A 26483-nucleotide genomic window follows, 5' to 3' on the forward strand; every position below is an offset into this window, starting at 1 on the left:
GAGGTCACTGGGTAACAGGGACAGAGGGCCACATCAGACACAGTCACCATCCAACACCCAGCTGGTAGAAATGGAGCGGATCCCACCCTCCCTAATTCTCCCAACATGACCTTCTCTCCCTGAAATCACAACCATGAACCTCTAACCAAGTCTCCAGCCCCCATGGGGGAAGGGGAGGGAACCACTCCACGGGGTAGGGTCTCACACTACCTCACCTGGAGGGAAATTGCTCAACAAATTCTTCTCAGGATCAGGTGGTCATTGCCTTTCTGATAACCAACCCATCCAGGCGAGGGGACAGTGGGACTGCGACTGCGTACTGCCATACGACCATAAAACCATAAGACATAGAAAGCAGAACAAGGCTGCTTGGCCCTTGAGACTGTTCCACCATTCCATCATGGCTGATTTATTATCCCTCTACCCGGTTCTCCTGCCTTCTCCTCATAACCTCTGATGCCCTGACTAATCAAGAATCTATCAACCTCTGCTTTATATATACCCAGTGACTTGGTCTCAACAACTGTCTGTGGCAATGAATTCCACAGATTCACCACCCTATGCTTAAAGAAGTTCCTCCTCATCTCTGTTCTAAAGGGACGTCCTAGTATTCTAAGTCTAATTTGGAAATCAATTGACTGCATGAAATTTCTCTGGGCATTCCAATTTCTGCCCACATCCACCATCCCTACCTCCCATTCAACCAATCCAAACCTCATAACCATGGAGCGAAACGTTCAGACTCACCCTCCCCGCGAAACCACCAGCTTCACCTTGACCTTATAGGATACGATGATGCCCAGGATCTCCTTATTGGCTCCATCTCTAAGTCTGAAAGAGAAAGAGAAAGACTTTCCTTTTCACTAGTGTCTCCCCACCATGGGAAGCCAACTGCTCGTCTTACAGAACGTACATAGAACACAGGACAGTACAGCACAGGATAGGCCTTTCATCCCATGATGTTCCAAACTTATGAAACCAATTACTCTTAATTAATCTAATCCCGCTTCTCCGCACCTTATCCATATCCTAAACACAAGACACTCTACAGATGATGGAAATCCACGGCAACACACACAAGAACACATGGGTGTTCTTGTTGATGGTACCCACACACCTTCAATTTACAGGACTTGTCACTCAGGGACTTGGGCTATGTATATTTTTCTGTGTGACTGTATGCTATATGTGCTATATGCACTCTTGTACTGTGTGTGATTGTTGGTGCTGTGTTTTGTACCTTGGCCCCAGAGGACGCTGTTTTGTTGGGCTGTATTCATGGGTATTCATGTATAGTTGAATAATAATCAGACTTGAACTTGAAAGTGCAGGAGGAACTCAGCAGGTCAGGCAGCATCTATGGAGAGGACTAAAGAGTCAACATTACAGGCTGACACCCTTCATCAGGATTGGAAAGGAAGGGGGAAGATGTCAGAAAAAGCATCAGATCTTTATTCTAGCTTCTGTTTCTTCCCTTCCTTCAACCAGCCATCAAAGGAGTGGTCACTGCCGGAGTGATCTGAGGCAGAGTGGTAGGGCTTTGGCTCTTTCAGAGTGAGTGGACCTCGTCTTTTTTTCTTTCTTTTTTTTGAGAGGAATAAAGAGCATGTCTGTAGGGTTAGTACTTTGCTCTGGGTGTCAGATGTAGGAATCCTCCAGTCTCCCAGATGGCCACACCTGCACCAGGTGCACCGAGATGCAGCTCCTGAGAGACCGTGTTAGGGATCTGGAGCTGCAGCTTGATGACCTACAGCTTATTGGGGAAAGTGAGCAGGAGATAGATAGGAGCTACAAGGAGTTAGTCACCCCAAGGTTGTAGGAGTCAGATAAGTGGGTGACGGTCAGGGAAGGGATGGGAAAGAGCTCAAATAGTAGAGAGCACCCCTGTGGCCATCCCCCTCAGTAATCGTTATCTCGTTTTGGATGCTGTTGAGGGGGATGACCTGACAGAGGACGACCACGGCGATCGGATCTCTGGCAGTGAACTTGGTTCTGTGGTGCAGAAGGGAGAAAAGAGGATGAAGAATGCAGTAGTCATAGTGGATTCCTCAGTGAGGGGAACAGACAGGAGGTTCTGTCAGCCTGATAGAGATACCCAAATGGTGTGTTGCCTCCCAGGTTCCAGGGTATGGGATGTCTCAGATCAGGTGCAGAGTATTTTATAGGAAGAGGGTGAGCAGCTAGAAGTCTTGGTACACGTTGGTACCAATGACATAGGTAGAAAAACAGGAAGAGGTCCTGAAGAGAGAAGTCAGGGAGTTGGGTAGGAAGCTGAAGAGCAGGACCTCCAGGGTAGTAATCTCAGGATTGCTGCCTGTGCCACGTGCTAACGAGGGCATGATCAGGCATATTAATGCGTGGCTGAGAGACTGGTGTAGGGGGCAGGGCTTCGGGTTCCTGGATCACTGGGGGAGGTATGACCTGTACAAAAAGGACGGGTTACACCTGAACCCAAAGGGATCCAATATCCTAGCAGGCAGGTTTAATAGAGCTGTTAGGGAGTGCTTAAACTAATTTGGCAGGGGGATGGGGACTGGAGTGATAGGGCTGAGGAAGGGGGAAACAGAAATAAATCAAAGATAGCATGCAATAGAGATGATAGAAAGGACAGGCAGGAGATGAGGCATAATCACAGCCAGTGGGATGAGTTACAGGGCAATAGAAGCATGGTACAGTTAAAACAGAAAGCAACAAATACCGAACTGAAAGTGTTATAATTGAATGCACTCAGCATAAGAAATAAAATGGATTGAAATTTGGCTAAAGGCTGCCATTGGGAGCTGTACGTCCAAGGATATACGGTGTATCAGAAAGATAGGATAGCAGGCAGAGGGAGTGGCATGGCCCTGTGTATTAGAAATAATATTAAATCATTAGAAAGAGATGACATAGGATTGGAAGGTGTAGAGTCTCTATGGGTTGAGTTAAGAAATAGCAAGGGTAAAAAGACCCTAATGGTAGTTGTATACAGGCCTCCAAACAGCAGCCAGGATGTGGATTTTCAAATTACAGCAGGAGATAGAAAAGGCATGTCAGAAGACAGTGTCATGATAATCATTGGGGATTTTAACATGAAAGTGGATTGGGAAAACTAGGCCAGTACTGGACCTCAAGAGAGAGAATTTGTAGAATGTCTAAGGGATGGCTTTTTAGAACAGCTTGTTGTTGAGCCCACTAGGGGATCAGCTGTGCTGAATTGGGTGTTGTGCATTGATCCGGAGGTGATAAGGGAGCTTAGGGTTAAGGAGCCCTTAGGGAACAGTGATCACAATATGATCGAGTTCACTTTGAAATTTGACAAAGAAAAACTAAATTCCAATGTGCCAGTATTTCAGTGGAATAAAGGAAATTACAATGGCATGAGGGGGGAACTGGCCAACGTTGACTGCAAAGGGACACTAGCAGGAAGGACAGCAGAGCAGTAATGGCTGGAATTTCTGCAAAAAATGAGGGAAGTGAAAGACAGCTATATTCCAAATAAGAAGAAATTTTCAAAGGGAAGAAGGACACTACCGTGGCTGACAAGTGAAGTCAGAGCCAAAATAAAAGCAAAAGAGAGGGCATACAAGGAAGCCAAAGTTAATGGGAAGATAGAGGATTGGGAAGCTTTAAAAAGCTTGCAGAAGCAACTAAGAAGGTCATTAGGAAGGAAAAGATGAATTATGAGACAAAGCTGGTGATTAATATCAAAGAAGATACTAAAAGCTTTTTTAAGTGGGGTGGGAGGCAGCAGAAAGGAAACTATAGACCTGTTAGCCTGACATCAGTGGTTGGGAAGTTGTTGGAATCGATTGTTAGGGATGAGATTATGGAATACCTGGAGCACATGACAAGATAGGCCAAAGCCAGCATGGTTTCCTGAAAGGAAAATCCTGCTTGATTAACCTACTTCAAATTTTTGAGGAAATTACTAGCAGGGTAGACAAAGGAGAAGTAGTAGACGAGGTGTACTTGGATTTTCAGAAGGCCTTTGACAAGGTGCTGCACGTGCCCCAGAAGGCAGGAGGAGAAGATGGCGGCACGACGCAGTGCGCGTAGCCTCTCCGGTGAAATGATATCGTATTTGTAAGTAGGATGCTGTGCACAATTCTGATTTGATGATGACAGACGTGAGAAGCAGAGGAACATCTGGAGAAATTTCTGAAACGCCCCGGTTCGCTACCACTGCTACTGTGCAATCGAGAATCTCCGGAGGGAAGGCCCCAAAATCCCCGGCTTTGCCTGCTGTTGGTGACCAAGGCTGAGGTCGAAGTGTTCGGCAGAGATGGTGCACGGTACTCGGTGTCGGAGGGCTGATCAGACCTCTAAGTTTTCGGACTCAAAGTCGGACTGTGTTCGGGCATGGCAGGGAGAGTTTTCTTTCTTCTCCTGTCTGCGTGAGATGTGGGACTTTCGAGAGACCTTGAACTTTTTTACTGTGCCATGGCCTGTTCTTCATCAAGTTATGGTATTGTTGCACTGTTGTAACTATATGTTATAATTATGTGGTTTTGTTAGTTTTTCAGACTTGGTTTGTCCTGTGTTTTGTGATATCACAACGGAGGAATATTATATCATTTCTTAATGCATGCATTACTAAATGACAATAAAAGAGGATTGTGTGTCCTCATAATCTAATCTAATCTAATCTAATGAGGCTGATTAGCAAAATAAGGGTCCATGGAATTACGAGGAAGTTATTAGCATTGGCTGATCAGCAGAAAACAGAGAGTGGGAATAAAGGGATCCTATTCTGGTTGGCTGCCGGTTACCAGTGGAATTCCACAGGGGTCGGTGTTGGGACCGCTGCTTTTTACGATGTATGTCAATGATTTGGACCATGGGATTAATGGATTTGTGGCTAAATTTGCCGATGATACAAAGATAGGTGGAAGAGTGGGTAGTGTTAAGGAAACAGAGAGCCTGCAGAGACAGTTAGATAGTTTAGGGGAATGGGTACAGAAGTGGCAAATGAAATACAATGTTGGAAAGCGTATGGTCATGCATTTTGGTGGAAGAAATAAATGGGCAGACTATTATTTAGATGGGGAGAGAATTCAAAATGCAGAGATGCAAAGGGACTTGGGAGCCCTTGCGCAAGATACCCTAAAGGTTAACCTCCAGGTTGAGTTGGTGGTGAAGAAGGCGAATGCAATGTTGGTATTCATTTCTAGAGGTATAGAATATAAGAGCAGGGGTGTGATGTTGAGGCTCTATAAGGCACTCGTGAGGCCACACTTGGAGTACTGTGTGCAGTTTTGGGCTCTTTATTTTAGAAAGGATATACTGACATTGGAGAGGGTTCAGAGAAGATTCACGAGAATGATTCAAGGAATGAAAGGGTTACCGTATGAGGAACATCTGGCAGCTCTTGGGCTGTATTCCCTGGAGTTCAAGAGAATAAGGGGGGATCTCATAGAAACATTCCAAATGTTAAGAGGCCTGAACAGATTAAATATGTCAAAGTTACTTCCCATGGTAGGGGAGTCTAGGACAAGAGGGCATGACTTCAGGGTTGAAGGACGTCCATTTAGAACAGAGGTGCAGAGAAAATACTTTAGTCAGAGGGTGGTAAATCTGTGGAATTTGTTGCCATGAGTGGCTGTGGAGGCTAAGTCATTGGGTGTATTTAAGGCAGAGATAGATAGATTCTTGATAAGTCATGGCATCAAAGGGTATGGGAGAAGGCAGGGGAGTGGGGATGACTGGAAGAACTGGATCAGCCCATGATTGAATGGCGGAGCAGACTCAATGGGCCGAATGGCCTGCTTCCGTTCCTATATCACATGGTCTTAACCAGTTGGTTCTCGAACCAACCAGCACAACTGTAATCACTATCTCAGTACAGCAAAACTATGACCACTTAGCACTTTTAGTTTGAGCCCTGTTTTCTTGTGCATAATTCATGTTTAATTTACATTCTGTTTGCAATCGCTGCTTGTCTGATGCTGTCTGCCTACAACGCTGCTGCAAGCAAGTTTTCCATTGCACATGGACTTGTTCAGATGACAACGAAGCCAGTGGTTCACTGGTTCCATTTAATATACAGTATACAACCTGAAATTTTTACTCCTCACTGACATCCACGAAACTGAGAGAAACAAACCCGAAAGAATGAATGACCGAAAAACGTTAGAACCTCAAAGCCACCCCTCCCCATCCCACACACAAGCAGCAGCAAAAACATCAGCCCCCCCCCCACCACGCAAGCAATAGCAAGCCCCCAGAGATCAGGATCTACAGTCCTTCAAAAACTACCGTCCGTCCCGACACTTCGCTATCTCAACAGGCCCTTTCTCTCACTAATGAGGGAGAGAGAGAGATCGCGCCTGTCACAGCAAGAGGCGAGGGCAGCAGCTCACTGTTGTTCCACGCTAACACTAATCCTACCTTAATCCTGTTTATTCTTAGCACGTTCCCAATCTCCAGATGCTCCTACATGTGTTAATAACCATCTACGTATGATTTAGTGGCTAATTAAATCACCGACCCATAGGTCACTGGTATGTGGGAGGAAACCAGAATACCTGGGGGAAAACCTATGTGGTCACAGGGAAAATGTGCAAACTCCACAGGGAGAGCACTGGAGGCTGGAATTGAAACCGTGACCCTGGCTTTGTGAGGCAGTGGTTCTATCAGCTACGTGACTTTATCACCTAGTTATCTGTGTAATCCGCATGGAGAGTGCTGGCAATTGGGATCGTACCCAGGACCACGGTGCTGTGAGGCAGTGGCCCTACCACCAGTGTCACATTACTGTCTCTGAATGTGCCACAGAACAGTGAACAAACCGTCAGGTGCTTACAAGGTGCTGGAGGCCAAGTTGGTGTCCTCGTGTTTCAGCTTGCCGTCCAGCGCAAGGCCACGCTTCTCTCGGTTATTGGCCAGGTAAGGCGTCAAGGTGTACACTTTGCAGAAGGTGGAGCTGGGGGCTACAATGTCACTGCATGGGGGAAGGAAGGTCAAGTAGAAAGAGAGGAGGTTAAAGAACTAGCATTTCCACATCAATCCTCTCCAACTTTTATTGATGCACCATAGAAAGCATCGTGTCTGGGAGTATAACAGCTTGGTACAACCACTGCACTACTCGAGACCACAAGAAACTGCAGAGATGTGGACCCAGCTCAGCACATCACGGAAACCAGTCTCCCCTCCATGGACTCTGTCTACACTTCTCTGCCTCAGTAAAGCAGCCAGCATAATCAAAGACCCACCCACCCCAGGCATTCTTCTCCCCTCTCTCATCGGGCAGAAGATACAGAAGCCTGAAAGCGTGTACCACCAGGATCAGGGACAGCTTCTATCCCACTGTTATATGACTATGGAATGTTCCTTAGTATGATAAGATGGACTCTTGACCTCACAGTCTACCTTGTTATGATCTTGCACTTTTCCGTGCAGGTAGACAATACTTTCTCCGTAACTGTTACACTTTATTCTGCATTCTGCTATTGTTTTACCTTGTTCTATCTCACTGCACTGTGTAATGATCTGATCTGTTTGGACAGCGTGCAGGTTAAGTTATTCATTGTACCTGCACGTGATTCATATCTCGTCATTTCCTGCACACTCGCGAATCCATCTAAGTCTCTCAAACTCCTCTATTGTGTTTGGTCCCACCACCCCTGGCAGCCCACTCCAACACCCACCTCTCTCTGTAAAACATCTTTCCCTGTACACCTCCTTTGAAATTACCCTCTCATACCGAAGGCATGTCCTTAAGTATATGGCATTTTGACAGTAGGAAAAAGATACTGGGTGTCTACCCCATCAACGCCTTTCTTACATTTCTGTCAGGTCTCCCTCAGCCATTGCCGCTCCCAAGGAAACAACCCTATTTTTTTTCAACCTCTCCCTCAGCTCATACTAAGGTATTGGAGTTGATTTTTAAGGATGAGGTCTCAGGGTACTTGGAGGCACATGATAAAATGTAGCTTCCTGAAGGGAAAATCTTGCCTGACAAATCTGTTGGAATTCTTTGAATAAATAACCTTGGAGAATCGGTTGATGCACTTGGATTCTCAGAAGGCCTTTGACAAGTTGCCACGCATGAGGCTGCTTAACAAGCTACGAGCCCATGGTATTACAGGAAAGATTTGAGCATGGATAAAACAGTGGCTAATTAGCAGGAGGCAACGAGTGGGAATAAAGGGAACCTTTTCTGGCTGTCTGTCGGTGAATACTGGTATTCCACAGGGGTCTGTGTTGGGACCGATTATTTTTATGTTATGTGCAAATAATTTGGATGACAGAATTGATGGCTTTCTTGCAAAGTTTGCAGACAATATGAAGATAGGTGGAGAGGCAGGTAGTTTTGAGAAAGTAAAGAGGCTATGGAAGGATTAGGCGATTTGGAGAATGAGCAAAGATATTGCAGATGAAAACAGTGTTAGGAAGTATATGGTCATGCGCTTTGGTAGAAGAAGTGAAAGGGTTGACTATTTTCTAAATGGAGAGAAAATACAAAAAACTGAGGTGCAAAGGGACTTGGGTGACCTTGTGCAGGATTCCCTAAAGGTTAATTTTCAGGTTGAGTCTGTGGTGAGGAAGGCAAATGCAATGTTATCATTTATTTCAAGAGGACTAGAATATAAAAGCAAGGATATAATGTTGAAACTTCTTAAAGCACTGGAGAGGCCTCTCTTTGAGTATTGTGAGCAGGTTTGGGTCCCTTGACTTAGAAAGGATGTGCTGAAACTGGAGAGGGTTCAAAGGAGGTTCACAAAAACGATTCCAGGATTGAATGACTTGTCATATGAAGAGTGTTTGATGGCTCTGGGCCTGCATTCACTGGAATTCTGAAGAATGAGGGGTGATCTCATTGAAATCCATCGAATGGTGAAAGGGCTTGATGGAGTGGACGTGGAGAGGATATTTCCTATGGTGGGAGAGTCTAAGACCAGAGGATATAGTCTCAGAACAGAGGGGTGTCCTTTTAGAACGGTGATGAAGAGGGATTTCTTTATCCAGAGAGTGGTGAATCTGTGGAATTCTTTGCGACAGGCAGCTGTGGAGGCCAAGTCTTTATGTATATTTAAGGCAAAGGTTGATAAATTCTTGATTGGTCAGGGCATAAGGGGATACGGGGAGAAGGTAGGAGACTGGGGCTGAGAGGAAAATTGGATCAGCCGTGATAAAATGGTGGAGCAGACTTGATGAACCAAATGGCCTAATTCTGCTCCTAAATTTCATGGTCTTATGGCCATATACTCTAATCCAGCAACATCCTGGCAGACCTCTTCTGCGCCATCTTTAAATCCTTCACATTCTTCCTACAATGGGACAAACAGAACTGCACAAAATATTCATGTGACCTAACTAAAGTTTCATACAGCAGCAACATGACTTCTTTAATATTACACTTAACTGAAGAGTACAAGCCTGCTGTAGGCCTTCTGTAACACCCTGTCTACGGGCATGGCCACTTTCAGGAGCTATGCACTTGGATCTCAAGATTCCTCTGTACATCAATGCATCGGCCATTAACTGTGCACGCCCCCATTGCATTTGACCTCCCAAAGAATAACACCTGACCCTTGCCTGGATTACGGTGTCAAGGGACAGGGCATTAGTGCAGAAGAGTGATGCCTAGGAATATTTGAGCCAAAATTTTTTTGATAGCATAGCAGGCATGGGGAGGGCCAAATGGCCTTTATCCGCCTTCTATTTGGTTTGTTTTGTTCAAGCCCAGAGAATGGGCAACTCACCATGATGCAGCTCCCCCAGGGGTGGCATTGAGGGAAGGTTACTGTGGGAGGGGTGGTACTGAGGGAGGGTCACACTTTGGGAGGGGTGGTACTGAGGGAGGGTCACACTGTGGGAGGGGTGGTACTGAGGGAGAGTCACACTGTGGGAGGGGTGGTACTGAGGGAGAGTCACACTGTGGGAGGGGTGGTACTGCAGGAGGGGGTGTGCTGAGGTGCGTGTTAGATGCTGGGAGTGTGTGGGTGGGGAATGAGGAGTGCAGGGGAGGGATCTACTCACTCAGCTTCAGCTGTGGCAACGGGGCACTTGTACTGAGCCGTGTTGAAGAGGCAGATGTCAGCGTATTGACGGACTGCAAAACAAGAGGCAGGTCGGAAATGATGGGGCAATAACAAATCAACACACCTTCACCCCTCACACCTCACCCTCATCCTCTCCACTCATCCCTCGCTCCTCATCCCTCACCCTAATCCTCATCCCCTCCCCTATGCCTTGCTCCTCATCCCTCACTCTCACCCTAATCCTCATCCTCTGCCCTTGCTCCTCGCCCTCTCCTGTTGCCCTCCCTCTCCTCTCCCACTTCACATCCTCCCTCTCATTTCCCCCTCCTCTCATCCTCATCCTTTCTGCCTTCTCCCCAACCCCTGCCCTGAACCCTCATCTTCCCCCCATCCTGATCCGTTCCACCTCATCCACATTGCCTTCCCACTCTCTTTCTCCTCTTCATCATCCCCTCCCTATCCTCCTCACACCCTCCCCCACTCCCTCATCTCCTCACCCTTACCGGATGCCAGTCCCATGACACCCCACACCCCTTGTCCTCTCCAAGCTGCCAGACTTGGATGAGTGGTGGGGGAGGGTCACCGAGCCCCTACCCTAGACATATTTGGCCCCCACACATCTGTCTGGCAGCTATATCTGGACCATTTGACCATCTGCTCTGGCCCACCACATCTCGTCCTCCAACATATGGGTACACACTGGGATTTCGCCCACTGATGATTTCTCTGCCCCAAACCTCCCCAAATCTGGGCAGCAAAGCCTGCAATGACCCCACCACTAAACATCTGGGCAGCTCCTCCTGCCACCAGCCTCACTATAAACATCTGGATCCTCCACAAGAACCTCTGCCCCTAAACACCTGGTTGATAGCACACACGGACAGACTCCTACCTGCGATCTTGAGTTTCTTGACAGTTTTGTTTGTGTTGTTGGTCACGTGAACATTCACATTTATCGGTTCTCCATGATAATAAATCTGAAAGAACAAAATAATCAGAGCTCTCAGCCCTTGAATTGGCCAGTGGGGTGAGACAAGCAGATTTGATGGCCAATGGGATGAGACAGACAGATTTGGGAGCCAATAAAGTGAGAGAGACATATTAGGTGGCCAATGGAGTGAGACGAATTGAATTGGCAGCCAATGGAGTAAGAAGGACAGAACTGGCAGCCAATGGAGTAAGAAGGACAGAATTGGCGGCCAATGGAGTCAGAAGGACAGAATTGCTGGCCAATGGAGTAAGAAGGACAGAATGGGCAGCTAATTGAATGAAATAGACAGATTTAGTGGCCAGTGGAGTGAGATGGACAGATTTAGTGGCCATTGGAGTGAGACAGACAGGTTAGGAGGCCAATAGTGTGAGATGGACGACTCATTGATTGAACCCTGATCTGTGATTACTGGCACTGTAAAGTGCTGCAATACCCACTATGCTACCAAGCAGTATTTATTTTGTAACCTATGGTAATTTTATATCTTTGCACTACACTAATGCCACAAAACAACAAATTTCACATCACTCAAGTCAGCAATAAAAAATCTGATTCTGACTCTGGGTATAGAACACCAGATGTTAGAAATAAGTTACAGGGCAGGGTTCAGTTGGAACGTTCATGGGTTTAGGATAGAAAAATTACTGTGACAGTCAGGAACGAACAGCGACAGGCATTCAGACCTTGGTGTCCCAGTTCTCCAGAGTATGGTTAGCTGTCGCTGTGTCTCTGAGACTCAGGCTGCCACGTTCCTCAGGATGAGCACTCAGTGCTGAACTGTAGGAGTTCCACTTCTAGTGCTACTGTTTAGATTTCGCCTTGGCATTTCGTTTGTGTCATCTTCTTTATTTCGAGTCTGAATCTGAGTCTGAGTTAATTCTAGACCTTACTCTGCACTGGGTTTACCATCATCCATAATTCATTACAAGTATAGAATATAATTGTAAACATGGGGCACAGAAGTGCGGTGGTTAGCACAATACTTTACAGTACCAGCATACAGGGTTAATAGAACATAGAATAGCACAGCACAGTACAGGCCCTTTGGCCCACAATGTTGTGCTGACCCTTAAACCCTGCCTCCCATATAACCCCCCACCTTAAATTCCTCCATATACCTGAGTAGTAGTCTCTTAAATTTCACATCCAGGTTCATCTCCTGCTGCTGTGTGTGTGTGTATTAATTTAAAAGTTATATATAAAATATATATATATTACAGACTGAGATTGAAGAAGTTCCAAAGAAGGTTTATCAGAATTATCCCAGAAGTAAAAAGGTTAATGTATCAGAAGTGCTTGATGGCTCCGAGCCTACATTCACTGGAGCTTAGAAGAATGGTGGGGGGGTGGGGGGGGGGATCTCATTGAAACCTCCCAAATATTCAAAGGCCTAGATAGAGTGGACAGGAAGAGGATGTTTCCAATTACAGATTGAGATCTAATCTGTGGATTTGTGGGTTTATACATGGAATAACAGATCATTAGAAGTGAATTACAGGCTGAGATCTCATCCAAGCATGTACAGATTTATATAAATAATAGATTACTGTGATTTAATTTACAAGCTAGTATCTAATCAAGGATTTCACGGGGATTATATACAAAATAGCAGATCCTTAGGAGTGAGTTACAAGCTAGGATCTAGTCCAAGGGTTTGTGGATTTATGTATATAATAGATCCCTTGGAGTGAATCACAGGCTGGGATCTAATCTAAGGATTTGATATATATAAAATGAGGTATAAAAATCATACAATGGAATTTATTTGAGAGTTTCATTAACTTTATAGAATCAAATGACTGATCTCCAAGAGCAGATGATAGGCTGGGATCTAATCCAGGGGTTTAAGAGCCCTGTGAACTGAATTACACACTGGGATCTAATCTAATACATTATAACAGATCCCCAAGAGTGGGTGACAGAGTGATACCCAATCTGGAGGTGCAGGGAGGATTTATATACAGAATAACAGGTTCACTGGTCTGAATTACTGGTGGGGATCTATTCCAGGGGTTTGAGGAGGATTATAGGGCATAGGAGCAGAATTAGGCCATTCGGCTGACAAGCTGGATTCAATTGGGGACAATGGAGGTTTCCTAAAGGCTGATTTATACTTCTGCGTACAGGCTACGCTATAGCCTACGCCGTAGGCCTGATTTAAACTTCTGCATTGGCTCTACACCGTAGCGAGCATGTGTTGGTGTGTCCGCGTCACTCTGCAATTCACCGCCAAAACGCTAGTTGGCCATGGGGTTTCCATGCCACTGCGTTGAGTTTCTCCATGAGAAACATGGACGAGGAAATGCATTTCAAATACTTTCGGACGTCGGCAGGTAGATTTGACGATTTGGTTCGTTGTCACCAACCATTTATTTCGCATCGGTGTCCGCACAGTATGCCTACAGACATGGCAGAGAAGAAGCAACCAGAAATGCGTAGGAGGAAATGCGATGCTACCAAGCCGACCAATCACAGTTGTTGCGGTCTGCGTCGCCGCGACACGTGAGTTACTTTTTTGAGGAGGTGCGTGTCACCCTAGGGCATAGGGTACGCGGTACCTACGGCGTAGATTTGATGCAGAAGTATAAACCAGGCTAAAGGCAAATGAATTCCCTAGGCACTCGGACAGTCTCACTCCCAGCACACCATCCGCCTCTCACCTCCTTGTCCAGCGATGCCTCTAGGTGGAGGGGTTTGTCTGACATGAGGAACTGGCGGGTGGTCTCGGCCGTGGGTTGGGGTCCGGGCTTCTCTGGAGCATACTGTACCTTGCGTATCACCAACCTCACTGAGTTCCTACAAAAGAGGTAAGGAAGACTTCACAAACTTCTCAGATCTGACAAACTCCTGTGGCTGTAGCATGGAGAGCATTTGAACTGGTTGCATCACTGTCTGGTATGGAGGGGCTTTTCCAGTTTGTACATTGGCCACAGATACACAGCTCCCTGAACAAGATCCCAATCTTGAGATGGCAGGAACTGTGGGAGTGTAAAGTTTTTCTCCAACTAGGGGGAAGAATACCCAGTCTACTTCAGATAAAGTCTGGTTAGACCAGTCTAGGCAACTGTACTGAGGTACAGTGAAAAACTTTGCTTTGCATTCGGGAGACAAGAGATTCGGCAGATGCTGGAAATCTGGAGCAACACAAGTAAAATGCTGGAGGGACTCAGCAGGTCGGGCAGCATCTATGGAGGGAAATGGATAGTCGACGTTTTGGGTTGAGACCCTTCATCATGACTGGAAAGAAAGAGAGATAGCTGGCATAAAAGTGTGGTGGGGAAAGGGATGGAGCAAGAGTTGGCAGGCGAAGGGTGGACCCATGTGAGGCAGGAGGTGCTGATGGGCAGCTGAGGGAGGGAGGTGGAGTGGAAATGACGTAGGAAGCTAGCAGGGGATGAATGGAAATGCCAAACGGCTGAAGAAGATTGAATCTGATAGGAGAGGACACAGGACAATGGAATAAAGGCGGGGGCGGGGGGGGGAAGAATTCTCCCCACACCACCCTCTGAAATTGCCCAATGCTCACATATTCCTCTCTCCAGTTCCCCTCCCCACCTCCTTCCATTGTTCCACAGTCCATTGTCCTCTCCTATCAGATTCCTTCTTCTTCAGGTCTTTGCCAGCTTCTCACATCATTCTCACACTCTCCCTCTCCCTCACCTCAATCCATCTATCACCTGCCAGCTTCTTACACCTTCACACTCTACCCCTTCCTCACTTGGATCCACATATCACCTCCCAGCTTCTCACATCATTTATACTCTCCCCCTCCCTCACTACCCCCTCACCTGGATCCACCTATCACCTGCCAACACTTGTTCCACCCCTTCCTTCCACCTTTTAATACTGGCCGTCTCCTCTCTTTCTCTCCAGTCCACATGAAGTGCTTCAACATAAAACATCAACTGGACACCTCCCTCCATTGATGCTGCCTGATCCGATGTGGTATTTGCTGCAGTATTTTATGTGTTGCATTTATTGTGCATGTCATCCATACAGATTGTTTCACCACGCCACAGCAGCGAGGTTGTACCAGGGAAAACAATAACTGAATACAGGATTATGTATTACCATTCCAGAGAACGCACAGTGCAGGTAGACAGTAAGGTGGGAGATGATAATAAGGTAGATTGTGAGCTTAAGGATAGATCTTCTTTTTCAATAGTCCTTTCACAGTGGTGTAGAAGCTGTCCTCAAGTCTGGTGGTACGTGCTTTCACGCCTCTTGTATCTTCTGCCCAATGGGAGAGAGGGGAAGAGAGAATGTCCTGGGTGGGTGGGGTGGTCTTTGATTACGCTGGCTGCTTTACTGAGGCAGTGCGTGGTTATGGTCAACGTACTGTAGGAAGGATGGGATTATGCTGGAGGGAGTGCAGAGGAGATTTGCCAGGATATCTCTGGGCTGGAGGACTTTAGTTCTGGGGGAGATGGGAATGATTTTGTAGGAGGAGCGCTTGATGTCCCTGGGCCTGTATTGACTGCAGTTTAGAAGAATGGGGGGGGAGTCTATTGAATATTGAAAGGCCCACATGGAGAGGATGTTTCCTATACTGCAAGAGTCTAGGACCAGAGGGCACAGCCTCAGTCTGTCATTGGTTATATTTAAAGTGGAGGTTGACAGGTTCTTGATTAATCAGGGCACCAAAGGTTATGGGGAGAAGGCAGGAGAATGGAGTTGAGAGGAAAAATAAATCAGCCTTGATGGAATGGTGAAACAAATCTGATGGGCTGAACAGCCCAATTCTGTTTCTATGTCATGAATGGCTAGGCAGAGGGTGGTGGATATATGGAAAGGCTGGGGAGAGTGTAATGGGTATATGGATAGGTGGGGTGAGGGCAATAGGTATATGGATAGGCTGGGGAGAGGGCAATGGGTACATGGATAGGTGGGGAGAGGGCAATGGTTATATGGAAAGGTTAGGAGAGGGTGGTAGATATATGGAAAGGCTGGGCAGAGTGTGATGGGTATACGGATAGGCTGGGCAGAGGGTGGCGGGCATAAGGTAGGGCTGGGAAGTTGGTGTTGGATGTATGGAAAAGCTGGGAAGTTGGTGGTGGGTATATGGATAGGCTGGGGAGTGGGTGATGGGTATATGGAAAGGATGGGCAGAGGGTTGTGGGTATATGGACAGGGTGGGCAGAGGGTTGTGGGTATATGGGAAGGGTGGGCAGAGGGTTGTGGGTATATGGACAGGGTGGGGAGAGGGTGCTGGTTACATAGACGGGGTGGGGAGAGGGTGATGGGTATACGGATAGGGTGGGGAGAGGGTGATGGGTATACGGATAGGGTGGGGAGAGGGTGATGGGTGTACGGATAGGGTGGGGAGAGGGTGATGGGTATACGGATAGGGTGGGGAGAGGGTGGTGGGTATACGGATAGGGTGGGGAGAGGGTGGTGGGTATACGGATAGGGTGGGGACAGGGTGATGGGTATACGGATAGGGTGGGGAGAGGGTGATGGGTGTACGGATAGGGTGGGGAGAGGGTGATGGGTATACGGATAGGGTGGGGACAGGGTGATGGGTATACGGATAGGGTGGGGACAGGGTGATGGGTGTACGGATAGGGTGGGGAGAGGGTGATGGGTATACGGATAGGGTGGGGAGAGGGTGATGGGTGTACGGATAGGGTGGGGAGAGGGTGATGGGTGTACGGATAGGGTGGGGAGAGGGTGGTGGGTGTACGGATAGGGTGGGGAGAGGGTGGTGGGTGTACGGATAGGGTGGGGAGAGGGTGATGGGTGTACGGATAGGGTGGGGAGAGGGTGGTGGGTATATGGATAGGGTGGGGAGAGGATAGGGTGGGGAGAGGGTGGTGGGTATACGGATAGGGTGGGGAGAGGGTGGTGGGTGTACGGATAGGGTGGGGAGAGGGTGATGGGTGTACGGATAGGGTGGGGAGAGGGTGATGGGTGTACGGATAGGGTGGGGAGAGGGTGGTGGGTGTACGGATAGGGTGGGGAGAGGGTGATGGGTGTACGGATAGGGTGGGGAGAGGGTGGTGGGTGTACGGATAGGGTGGGGAGAGGGTGATGGGTATACGGATAGGGTGGGGAGAGGGTGATGGGTGTACGGATAGGGTGGGGAGAGGGTGATGGGTGTACGGATAGGGTGGGGAGAGGGTGATGGGTGTACGGATAGGGTGGGGAGAGGGTGGTGGGTGTACGGATAGGGTGGGGAGAGGGTGATGGGTGTACGGATAGGGTGGGGAGAGGGTGGTGGGTGTACGGATAGGGTGGGGACAGGGTGGTGGGTGTACAGATAGGGTGGGGACAGGGTGATGGCTATACGGATAGGGTGGGGACAGGGTGATGGGTATACGGATAGGGTGGGGAGAGGGTGGTGGGTATACGGATAGGGTGGGGAGAGGGTGATGGGTGTAGGGAGAGGGTGGTGGGTATATGGATAGGGTGGGGAGAGGCTTTACCTCTGATAAGTTAACCGTAGGGCATACGGAAATGAGAACGCTACAGTCAAGAGGGAAAGTTGTATTGCCAAAAGGCAGGTTGAGAAGGATATTGCTGATAATACAAAGATTGACCTCAGATTTTTTTCAATACTTCAGTAGTAAGAGAAAAGTCAAGTTAAGTGCATTAGGAATAGTAGTAGAATGTTAAATAATGCAGAGAAGGAAATAGTGGATGCTCTTAACTCATATTTTGCTAAAATATTCACCTGAAAAAATGTCAACAACATGTCAGTAAATGTAGAAAAAAAATAATGCTGTTTTAAGTGACTTAACAATCTTAGAAAGTGAACTCCTGTTTCAGCTGAAAAGCCTGAAAGTTGATAAATCTCCAGGGCCAGACAACATATATCCAAGGGTACTTAAAGAGGTTTGTAATTACATATACAAACCCCTAACATGTATTTTTCAAAAGTCAATGGAGACTGGTGAAATCCCTAATGACTGGAAATGGGCTAATGTTGTCCCAGTCTATACGAAGGGTGACCGCACTGACCCTGGTAACTATAGACCGGTAAGCTTAGCGTGTTAGCAGGTATAATGGAAACAAAAATAAAGAATGAGATGGAAAAGTAGCTGAAAATAACAGAAAAAGTAGCAGAAAGCCAGCGTAAGGTGTGCAAATAGATGCAGAATTGGTTCAAAAACAGAAAAAGAGTTTGATGAAAAGATCATTTTCAGACCTAGAAGATGCTAAAAGTGGAGTTCCGCGGGGATCAGTTTTGGGACACCTGCTGATTTTAATTTACATTAATGATTTGGGTAAGCACATAACAAATAAACTAGTAAAGTTTGCTGATTCAGGCAGCAGAATCAATATAGTTAGATCCAAACAAAATCCAGATATGGGCAGATAAATGGCAAATGAAATTTAATGTAAGTTAATGTAAAGTATTACATATAGGAAGTAGAAATATTAGATATAAATATACAATGGGGGGTCTTGAGCTAGAAAATGCACTCTATTAGAAGGATTTAGGCATCCTGGTAGACTCGCCACTATCAGCATCACCATCACTATCACTGATGTTTGTATATATAATCACAGACCTCTTTAAATACCCTTGGATATATATTGTCTGGCCCTGGAGATTTATTAACTTCCACTGTCACTATTAACCCAGATCTTATTAGGGAGTTTAATGTAAAGAAATCCTTAAGAGGCAGTGATCATATTACGATTGAATTCATGCCGCAATTTGAGAGGGAGAAGTACAAGTCACATCTATCATCATCACAATGGAATAAAGGGAATTACAGAGGCATGAGAGGAGCTTGCCCAGGTCGATTGAAGGATGATAATGGCAGGGATGATGGCAAAACAGAGATGGCTGAAGTTTCTGGGAGTAGTTCACAAGGTGCAGGATAGATACGTCCCACAGAAGAAGTTGTTCTCAAATTACAGCAATAAGCAAGTGTGGCTGACAAGATAAGTTAAGGACTGCATAAAAGCTAAGAAAACGGCATATAAGGTAGTAAAAGTGAATGGGAAGTTGGATGATTGGGAAGCTTGTAAATTCCAAAGAGGGAAAAGGTGAAATATAAGGGGAACTAGCCAATAATATAAAGCTGGACGCTACACGTTTTTCAGTTATATAAAGAGTGAAAGGAAGGTAAGAGTTGATATTGGGCCACTTGAAAATGATGTTGGTGATGTAGTAATGGCGGACAAAGAAATGACAGATGAGATTAATGGGTACTTTGCATCAGCCTTCACTGTGGAAGACACTAGCCGGATGTCGGTGAATGGCAGGAAGCACCATTGAATGCCATTGCTATTACAAAGGAAAGAGTGCTAGGAAAACTCAAAGATCTTAAGGTGGATAAGTCACCTGGACCAGATGGACTACATCCCAGAATCCTGAGAGAGGTTGCTGAAGAGATAACGGATGCATTGGTCATGATCTTTCAAGAATCACTTGATTCTGGCATGGTCCAGAGGACTGGAAGATTGCAAATGTCACTCCACTCTTTAAGAAGGGAGGAAGGCAAAAGAAAGGAAATTATAGGCCAGTTAGCCTAACCCCAGTGGTTAGGAAAATGTTAGAGTCTATTATCAAGGATGAGGCTTTGGGTTACTTGGAGACTAATGATAAAATAAGTCAAGGTCACCATGGTTTCTGTCAAGGGAAATCTTGCTTGACAATTCTGTTAGAGTTCTTTGAGGACGTAACAAGCAGGGTGGACAAAAGAGAGGCAGTGAATGTCGTTTACTTGGATTTTCAGAAGGCATTTGATAAGGTACCACACATGAGGCTGCTTAACAAGATAACATCCTATGGCGTTACAGGAAAGATACTGGCATGGATAGAGGAATGGCTGACAAGCTGGAGGCTGCGAGTGGGAATAAAAGGGGCCTTTTCTGGTTGGCTGCTGGTGATTAGTAATGTTTTTCAGGGCTCAGTATTGGAACCACTACTTATTACATTGTTTGTCAGTGATTTAGATAGTGGAATTGATGGCTTTGTGGCAAAGTTTGCAGATGATACAAAGATAAGTGGAGGGGTAGGTAGTGCTGAGGAAGCAATGCGATTGCAGAAGGACTTAGACAAATTGGGCAAAAAAGTGGCAGATAGAATATAGTGCTGGAAAATGTATGATAATGTATTTTGGTAAAAGGAACAATAGTGCAGACTATTTCTAAATGGGGAGAAGGTTCAAACATCAGAGGTGCAGAGAGACGTAGGAGTCCTCGTGCAAGACTCCTAGAAGGCTAATTTACAGGTTGAGTCTGTGGTAAAGAAGGCAAATGCAATGTTGGCATTTATTTCAAGAGGAATAGAATATAAAAACAAGGAGATAATGCTGAACCTTTAAAAGACACTAGTCAGGCTGCATATGGCGTATTGTAAACAGTCTTGGGTCTTATATCTCAGAAATGTATTGTTATTGGAGAAAGTCTAGAGGAAGCTCACAAGGATAATCCTGAGAATGGAAGGGTTAACATATGAGGAGCATTTGGCAGCTTTGGAGCTGTACTCACTGGAATTTAGAAGAATGTGGGGGAATCTCATTGAAACCTACCAAATGTTGAAAGGACTAGATAGGGTGGATGTGGAGAGGATGTTTCCTATGGTCAGGGTATCGAGAACTAGAGGGCACAGCCTCAAAATTGAGGGAGACCTTTTAGAGCAGAAGTAAGGAGGAATTTTTTTTGCCAAAGAGTGGTGAATCTGTGGAATGCTTTTCCACAGACTGCAGTGGAGGCCAGGTCTGTGGGTATACTTAAGGCGGAAGTTGATCATTTCCTGATTGGTCAGGGCATCGATGGATATGGCGAGAAGGCCGGTGTATGAGGTTGAGTGGGATCCGGGATCAGCCAAGGTGAGATGGAGGAGCAGACTCGATGGGCTGAATGGCCTAATTCTGCTCCTATGTCTTATGGCCTTATGGTTTAGCATCTAGACAATGCACAGAAGTGATAAGGAAGGCTAACAGAATGTTGGGCTGTATAATGCACTTAGTGGAGTTCAAGTCTAGAGACGTTCTCCTTAAGCTGCATCATGTGATTGTGAGGCCACACCCAGAGTACTGTGTATAATTTTGGTCTCCACATTTTGTGAAGGAGAGAGTTCAGAGAGGGGTCCAACACAGGCAAATAGGACTAGCTTAGATGGGCATCTGGATTACCATGGACTAGATGGGCTGAACGGCCTGTTGATCTCAATGAAGTGACTCCTACCGTTTGTGGATTCGCTCCTCCAGGTTGTCAGAACAGAAGGTTTTCACCTCAAAATCGACGCCACAAGCCTTGGGATGATAGAAAAAGAGAGATTCTGATGAATATATCAGCTTAAGGATTGGGAGCAGTAGTAGGCCGTGCATAGAATAGAATAGAATCTCATAGTCGTAGAATCATAGAACACTAAAACTCAGAAGCAGGCCCTTTGGCCCATCTAGTCCATGCCAAACTTTTATCCTGCCTAGTCCCATCGACCAGCACCAGGACAATAGTCCTCCATACACCTCCCGTCCAGGTACAGAGCATAGTTACAAGGATGTTGCTGACTCCTGAGGACCTGAGTTATAGGGAAAGTTGAATCGGTTAGGATTTTAGGACAATGAATGGAGATTTGATAGGGGTATACCAAATTATGAGGTGTATAAATGGGTTGAATCCATGTGGGCTTTTCCCACCGAGGTTTGGTGAGGCAAGAGCTAGAGGTCATAGGTTTGGGGTGAAAGGCGGCATCTTTAAGAGCAATTTGGGGAGGAACTTCGTCACTCAGAGGGTGGTGCAAGTGTGCCAGCAGAAGCTGTAGATACAGGTTTAATGTAACATCTAAGAGAAGTTTGGATAAGTACGTAGATGGGAGAGGTATGGAGGGAGACGGTCGGGATGCAGATGGATAGGATTAGAAGAATGGGTTTGCATGGAATGGATGGGCTTCTGTGCTGTCGTGCTCTATAACTACAACTTTGTCAAGCTTGTTATCAATAATATCTCCCCTCGTTTTAAACTTGAGAGGATACCCTCCCAGTCTGCTCAATGTCTTCTCACACAACAGGCGCACATTCCCAGACACCAGCCTGGTGAACCATCGCTATACCCCTGCTCCCCTCCCCCCTCCCACCTCATGACAGACGTGAGCAAATGAGACTCACTGAGATGGATATCTCGGTCAGCATGGATGTTAGGCTGAAGGGCCCACAAAATTATGAGGGGCACAGATAGAGTAGACAGCTGCTATTTTTATTTATTTAGAGATACAGCATAGAACGGGCCCTTCTGGCCCTCTGAGCCCCACTGCCCAACAACTCACCTTATCACTGGACAATTTACAATGACCAATTAACTGGTACGTCTTTGAACGGTGGGAGGAAACCAGGGCACCTGGAGGAAACAAATGCACACATGGGAAAGCCATACAAACTTTCTTACAGAGGACACCAGAATTGAACTCTGAACTCTGATGCCCTGAGCTGTAATAGTGCTATGCTAACCACTACTTTATTGTGGTACCCATGTCTAGTACTAGAGGGCTTTTCATATTATTTACTTAATACTAAAGGTGAAAGGGGGTAAGTTCAAATGAGATATACGGGGCAAGTTTTTTTAAACATACACAGAGTGGTAGGTGCCCGGAACACGTTGCCAGAGGTGGTGGTGGAGACAGATATGAGAGAGGTAGAACATAGAACATAGAATAGTACAGCACATTACAGGCCCTTCGGCCCACGATGTTGTGCTGACCCTCAAACCCTGCCTCCCATATAACCCCCACCTTAAATTCTTCCATATACCTGTCGTGTAGTCTCTTAAACTTCACTAGTGTATCTGCCTCGACCACTGACTCAGGCAGTGCATTCCACGCACCAACCACTCTCTGAGTAAAAAACCTTTCTCTAATATCCCCCTTGAACTTTCCACCCCTTACCTTAAAGCCGTGTCCTCTTGTATTGAGCGGTGGTGCTCTGGGGAAGAGGCGCTGGCTATCCACTCTATCTATTCCTCTTAATACCTTGTACACCCCTATCATGTCTCCTCTCATCCTCCTCCTCTCCAAAGAGTAAAGCCCTAGCTCCCTTAATCTCTGATCATAATGCATACTCTCTAAACCAGGCAGCATCCTGGTAAATCTCCTCTGTACCCTTTCCAATGCTTCCATATCCTTCCTACAGTGAGGTGACCAGAACTGGACACAGTACTCCAAGTGTGGCCTAACCAGAGTTTTATACAGCTGCATCATTACATAGTGTAGCAGTTAGCATAATACTTTACAGCACCAGCTATAAAAGCAGGTTTCAACTCACGCCGTTGTCTGTAAGGAGTTTGTATGCTCTCTCTGTGATCATGTGGATTTCCTCCGGGTCCCCTGGGTTCCTCTCACATCCCAAAGATGGTACAGGTTAGCGTTAGTAAGTTGTGGGCAGCTTATGTTGACGCCAGTAGCATTGCATCACTTGGGGGCTGCCCTCAAACGTCCTCAGACTGTGCTGGTCATTGACGCAAACAGCGCATTTCATTGTATATTTCGATGTACATGTGACAAATAAAGCTAATCTTTAATCTTTATTTCAAGTGCTCTTAGAGAGGCACATCAACGTGCAGAGAAAAGAGGGATATGGACATAATGTCCGAAGGGATTAGTTCAATCAGGCATTTAATTACTTATTTAGTTAGCTTGCCAGAACTTCATGGGCTAAGGGAAATGTTCTCTAATTTTTTTTTCCACTGCTGTGCAGACTAACCATTCCTTCGAGCAGGAAATTTAGACATGGCCTGAAAACTGCGTAACACTAAATTTTTTTCTAATATGCATACTATGAATATTTATAACAGTGTTGGTGTTGGTTTATTAACAATGAACCATTGACTTCCATTCTGGGTTTATTGTTACAATTTGTAACAGTGTTGTAACTTGAAACACCGACAATGTAAAAAGTTGAAGCTCTAAAATGATTACGGATTATATTCCTTAACACATAACTAATTACAAGGTATTTCACAATTATATTAACACAGGCTTCAAAGTTATATTATCATGATTTGAAAATGATATTAACATAATTTCAACATTATATTAACGTTACATAAAAGGAAATTCCAGCTGCATGCCAACAAAGGCTATGTGCACAGGAGCACTTCAGTTACTGTGCGGTCGTGCCAAGAGGTCTCTTCCTGTGTTACACCGCTCTCTGTTTTATGACCATCACTTTACATATCCTTTCTATCTAAGAATACCAAAGCTATTGTTTATTATTGTCATATGTACCAAGGTACAGGCAAAAACTTTTTCCTGCATACTGTTCATCACTGTTCCTCTACAGTGGGAAGAGCACAGCGTACAGCCACACATCAACTAAAATGCTCCCGTGCACATATCCTTCGTTGCTGCGTAGCTGGGATTTTCTTTTATATCAGGGGTTCCTAAGCTTTTTTTATGCCATGGTCCAATGCCATTAAGCAAGGGATCTGTGGAACCCAGGTTGGGAACCCCTGTTTTATATAATTTTATTTTAATTGTGAAATACCTTGTAATTAATTATGTGTTAAAGAATATAATCCATAAACTTTCTAAATAATAAACATACCACAACCTGAACTCTCAAACATTTTAGAGCTTCAACATATTTATAATGTCAGTGTTTCAAGTTACAACACTGTTAGATATTGTAACAATAAACACAGAAAGGAAATTGATAGCTCATTGTTAATAAACTGTTGGCCCACTGAATGCTGATGCTATCCAACTTTAAAAGTTAACAAAATGTGAAAGGTTTTCATTGTACTGTATTTGATCTTACTCTTCAGTTAATATATAAAATCAAAATTATGTGATTTTTCAATTATCATTCTAAGTAGTCACAGTATGCATGTTACAAACAAAAACATTTTAAGTGCTGTGCAGTTTTCATGCCATGTAAAAAGTTTCTTGTTCAGAATGTGGTTAGTTCATTCTTGTGTTAAAAAATATTACAGGGAACATTGCTGTTCCTACATATCATTTCATCACATCAGTACATTGAGGTAGTACAAGGGGAAACAATATGAAAGTGCAGAATAAATTATTACAGTTACAGAGAAAGGGCAGTGCAGGTATACAATAAGGTAACGAGTGAGAGAGAGCGCAGATTGAAATACCTTTCCTGTCTCCTCGGGCCCTGGCTGCAGGGTAACTGAACAGGGCAGGTTAGGAGGGATCTGTGGGAAAGGGAGAACAGTGTTAATAATTTCTCTTCATCTCTGTTCTAAAGGGGCGCCCTTGTATTCTGAGGCTGTGCCCTTTGATCCTAGACTCACCCATCATAGGAAACTATCACAATGTGCACTGGCAACAACTGAACCCAAGTGCAGGGAAAAGACAGACTCGCATGTAGAGACGGCAACCAGGGTTTACTGTTAAGAGTTCAACGTCGGTGGCTCTGCTGGGCCCACGAGACGTAACAATCTCCAAGCTAGGACCCCACTATAAGCGCTAATTGGGAGTTCGCTTCAACAATCACAGAACGTGGAGGACCCATGCCACTCAAAATAAACTTAAGAAGATTAAACAGAAAGCACCAGCAATTGTTGACTCTCATTACAACAATTAACAAGTACAGGTACTCCTGAAAACCTGGTGCCCAATTCTCTCCGGCTATCGAAGGGCTCATTACAGGAAACAGCTTCTGAAGACCCACACTCAATGTTTTAGGAATAGCTCTTTTTAAAAATCTATTTCTTACTGTAACTTATAATAATCTTGATGTACTGCCACAAAACAAGTTTAATGATATATGTCAATAAACCTGATTCTGATCCTGATTTGATACTATGTGAGGACAACAGTCTTTCTCTCAACGTCAGCAAAGCAAAAGGGCTGGTCATTGAGCTCAGGAAGTAAGGAGGAGTACACACCCCTGCCTGTATCAGTGGTGCTGAGCTGGAGATAGTTGAGAGCTTAATGTTCCTCTGCATACCATATATCAGTCAGTTTATGTACAGTCTGGCGTCACTTTATGGACATATAATCAATGTGTAGAAGCTATCTTATAAATTTATATTTATTGTGTTTTATTATTATTGTGATTCTTTTGTGCTGCATCAGATCCGGAGTAACAATTATTTGTTCTCCTTTACACTTGTGTACTGGAAATGACTTTAAAACAATCTTGAACCTTTCACTGGGCCCAGCTCTCATTCAAAGTCACAGGGATGGGCAATGAGTGTGGCAAGAGATGAAGGTCAAACCTCAAATATGAAGGGGTAACCATGTTCTCCCAGCTTCTTCATCAGACGCTCTTGAAGCCGGGTCAGGGGCTTCTTCTCCTCTGCCACAGGTGGGAAGGCTTGGACGTTGGCCACAAAGAGATCCTTCCGGAAGGTCAGTCCCAGCACGTCCAGATCCTCTCGGCCATAGCGGAAGGCACAGGTCAAAGTCACAAACACTGGGAGACAGGGAGAGAAATGGAATAGTTCAGCTCAAATTAGATGGGCCAAAGGACTTTCTTTGGTGCTGTAGTACTCTTTGACTCAAAGCAGCCGAATAGAGGGACTTCCCAGTAAATCATTGTACCTTCCCTCACCCCATCAACACTCCCCCATCATCAACTACCTTTCCCTCAACCCATTCAATCCCC

General features: G+C 45.5%; 1 protein-coding gene across 2 annotated transcripts in view; it reads right to left on the reverse strand.

The window, feature by feature from the left end:
• Positions 1-26483, reverse strand: part of LOC134349804 (beta-arrestin-1) — a 137757-nt gene that overhangs the window by 20060 nt on the left and 91214 nt on the right. For both annotated transcript variants that reach the window (XM_063054692.1, XM_063054691.1), the window contains exons 5-12: positions 26095-26291; positions 25006-25065; positions 21103-21170; positions 13617-13752; positions 10858-10942; positions 9964-10036; positions 6785-6922; positions 748-831 (exon numbers count right to left, since the gene is read on the reverse strand). In XM_063054692.1, coding sequence (XP_062910762.1) covers positions 748-831; positions 6785-6922; positions 9964-10036; positions 10858-10942; positions 13617-13752; positions 21103-21170; positions 25006-25065; positions 26095-26291 — 841 coding nt within the window. The remainder of the gene's footprint in view (positions 1-747; positions 832-6784; positions 6923-9963; positions 10037-10857; positions 10943-13616; positions 13753-21102; positions 21171-25005; positions 25066-26094; positions 26292-26483) is intronic.

This window comes from Mobula hypostoma, chromosome 7 (genome assembly GCF_963921235.1).
Source record: "Mobula hypostoma chromosome 7, sMobHyp1.1, whole genome shotgun sequence".
Lineage (NCBI taxonomy): Eukaryota > Metazoa > Chordata > Chondrichthyes > Myliobatiformes > Myliobatidae > Mobula > Mobula hypostoma.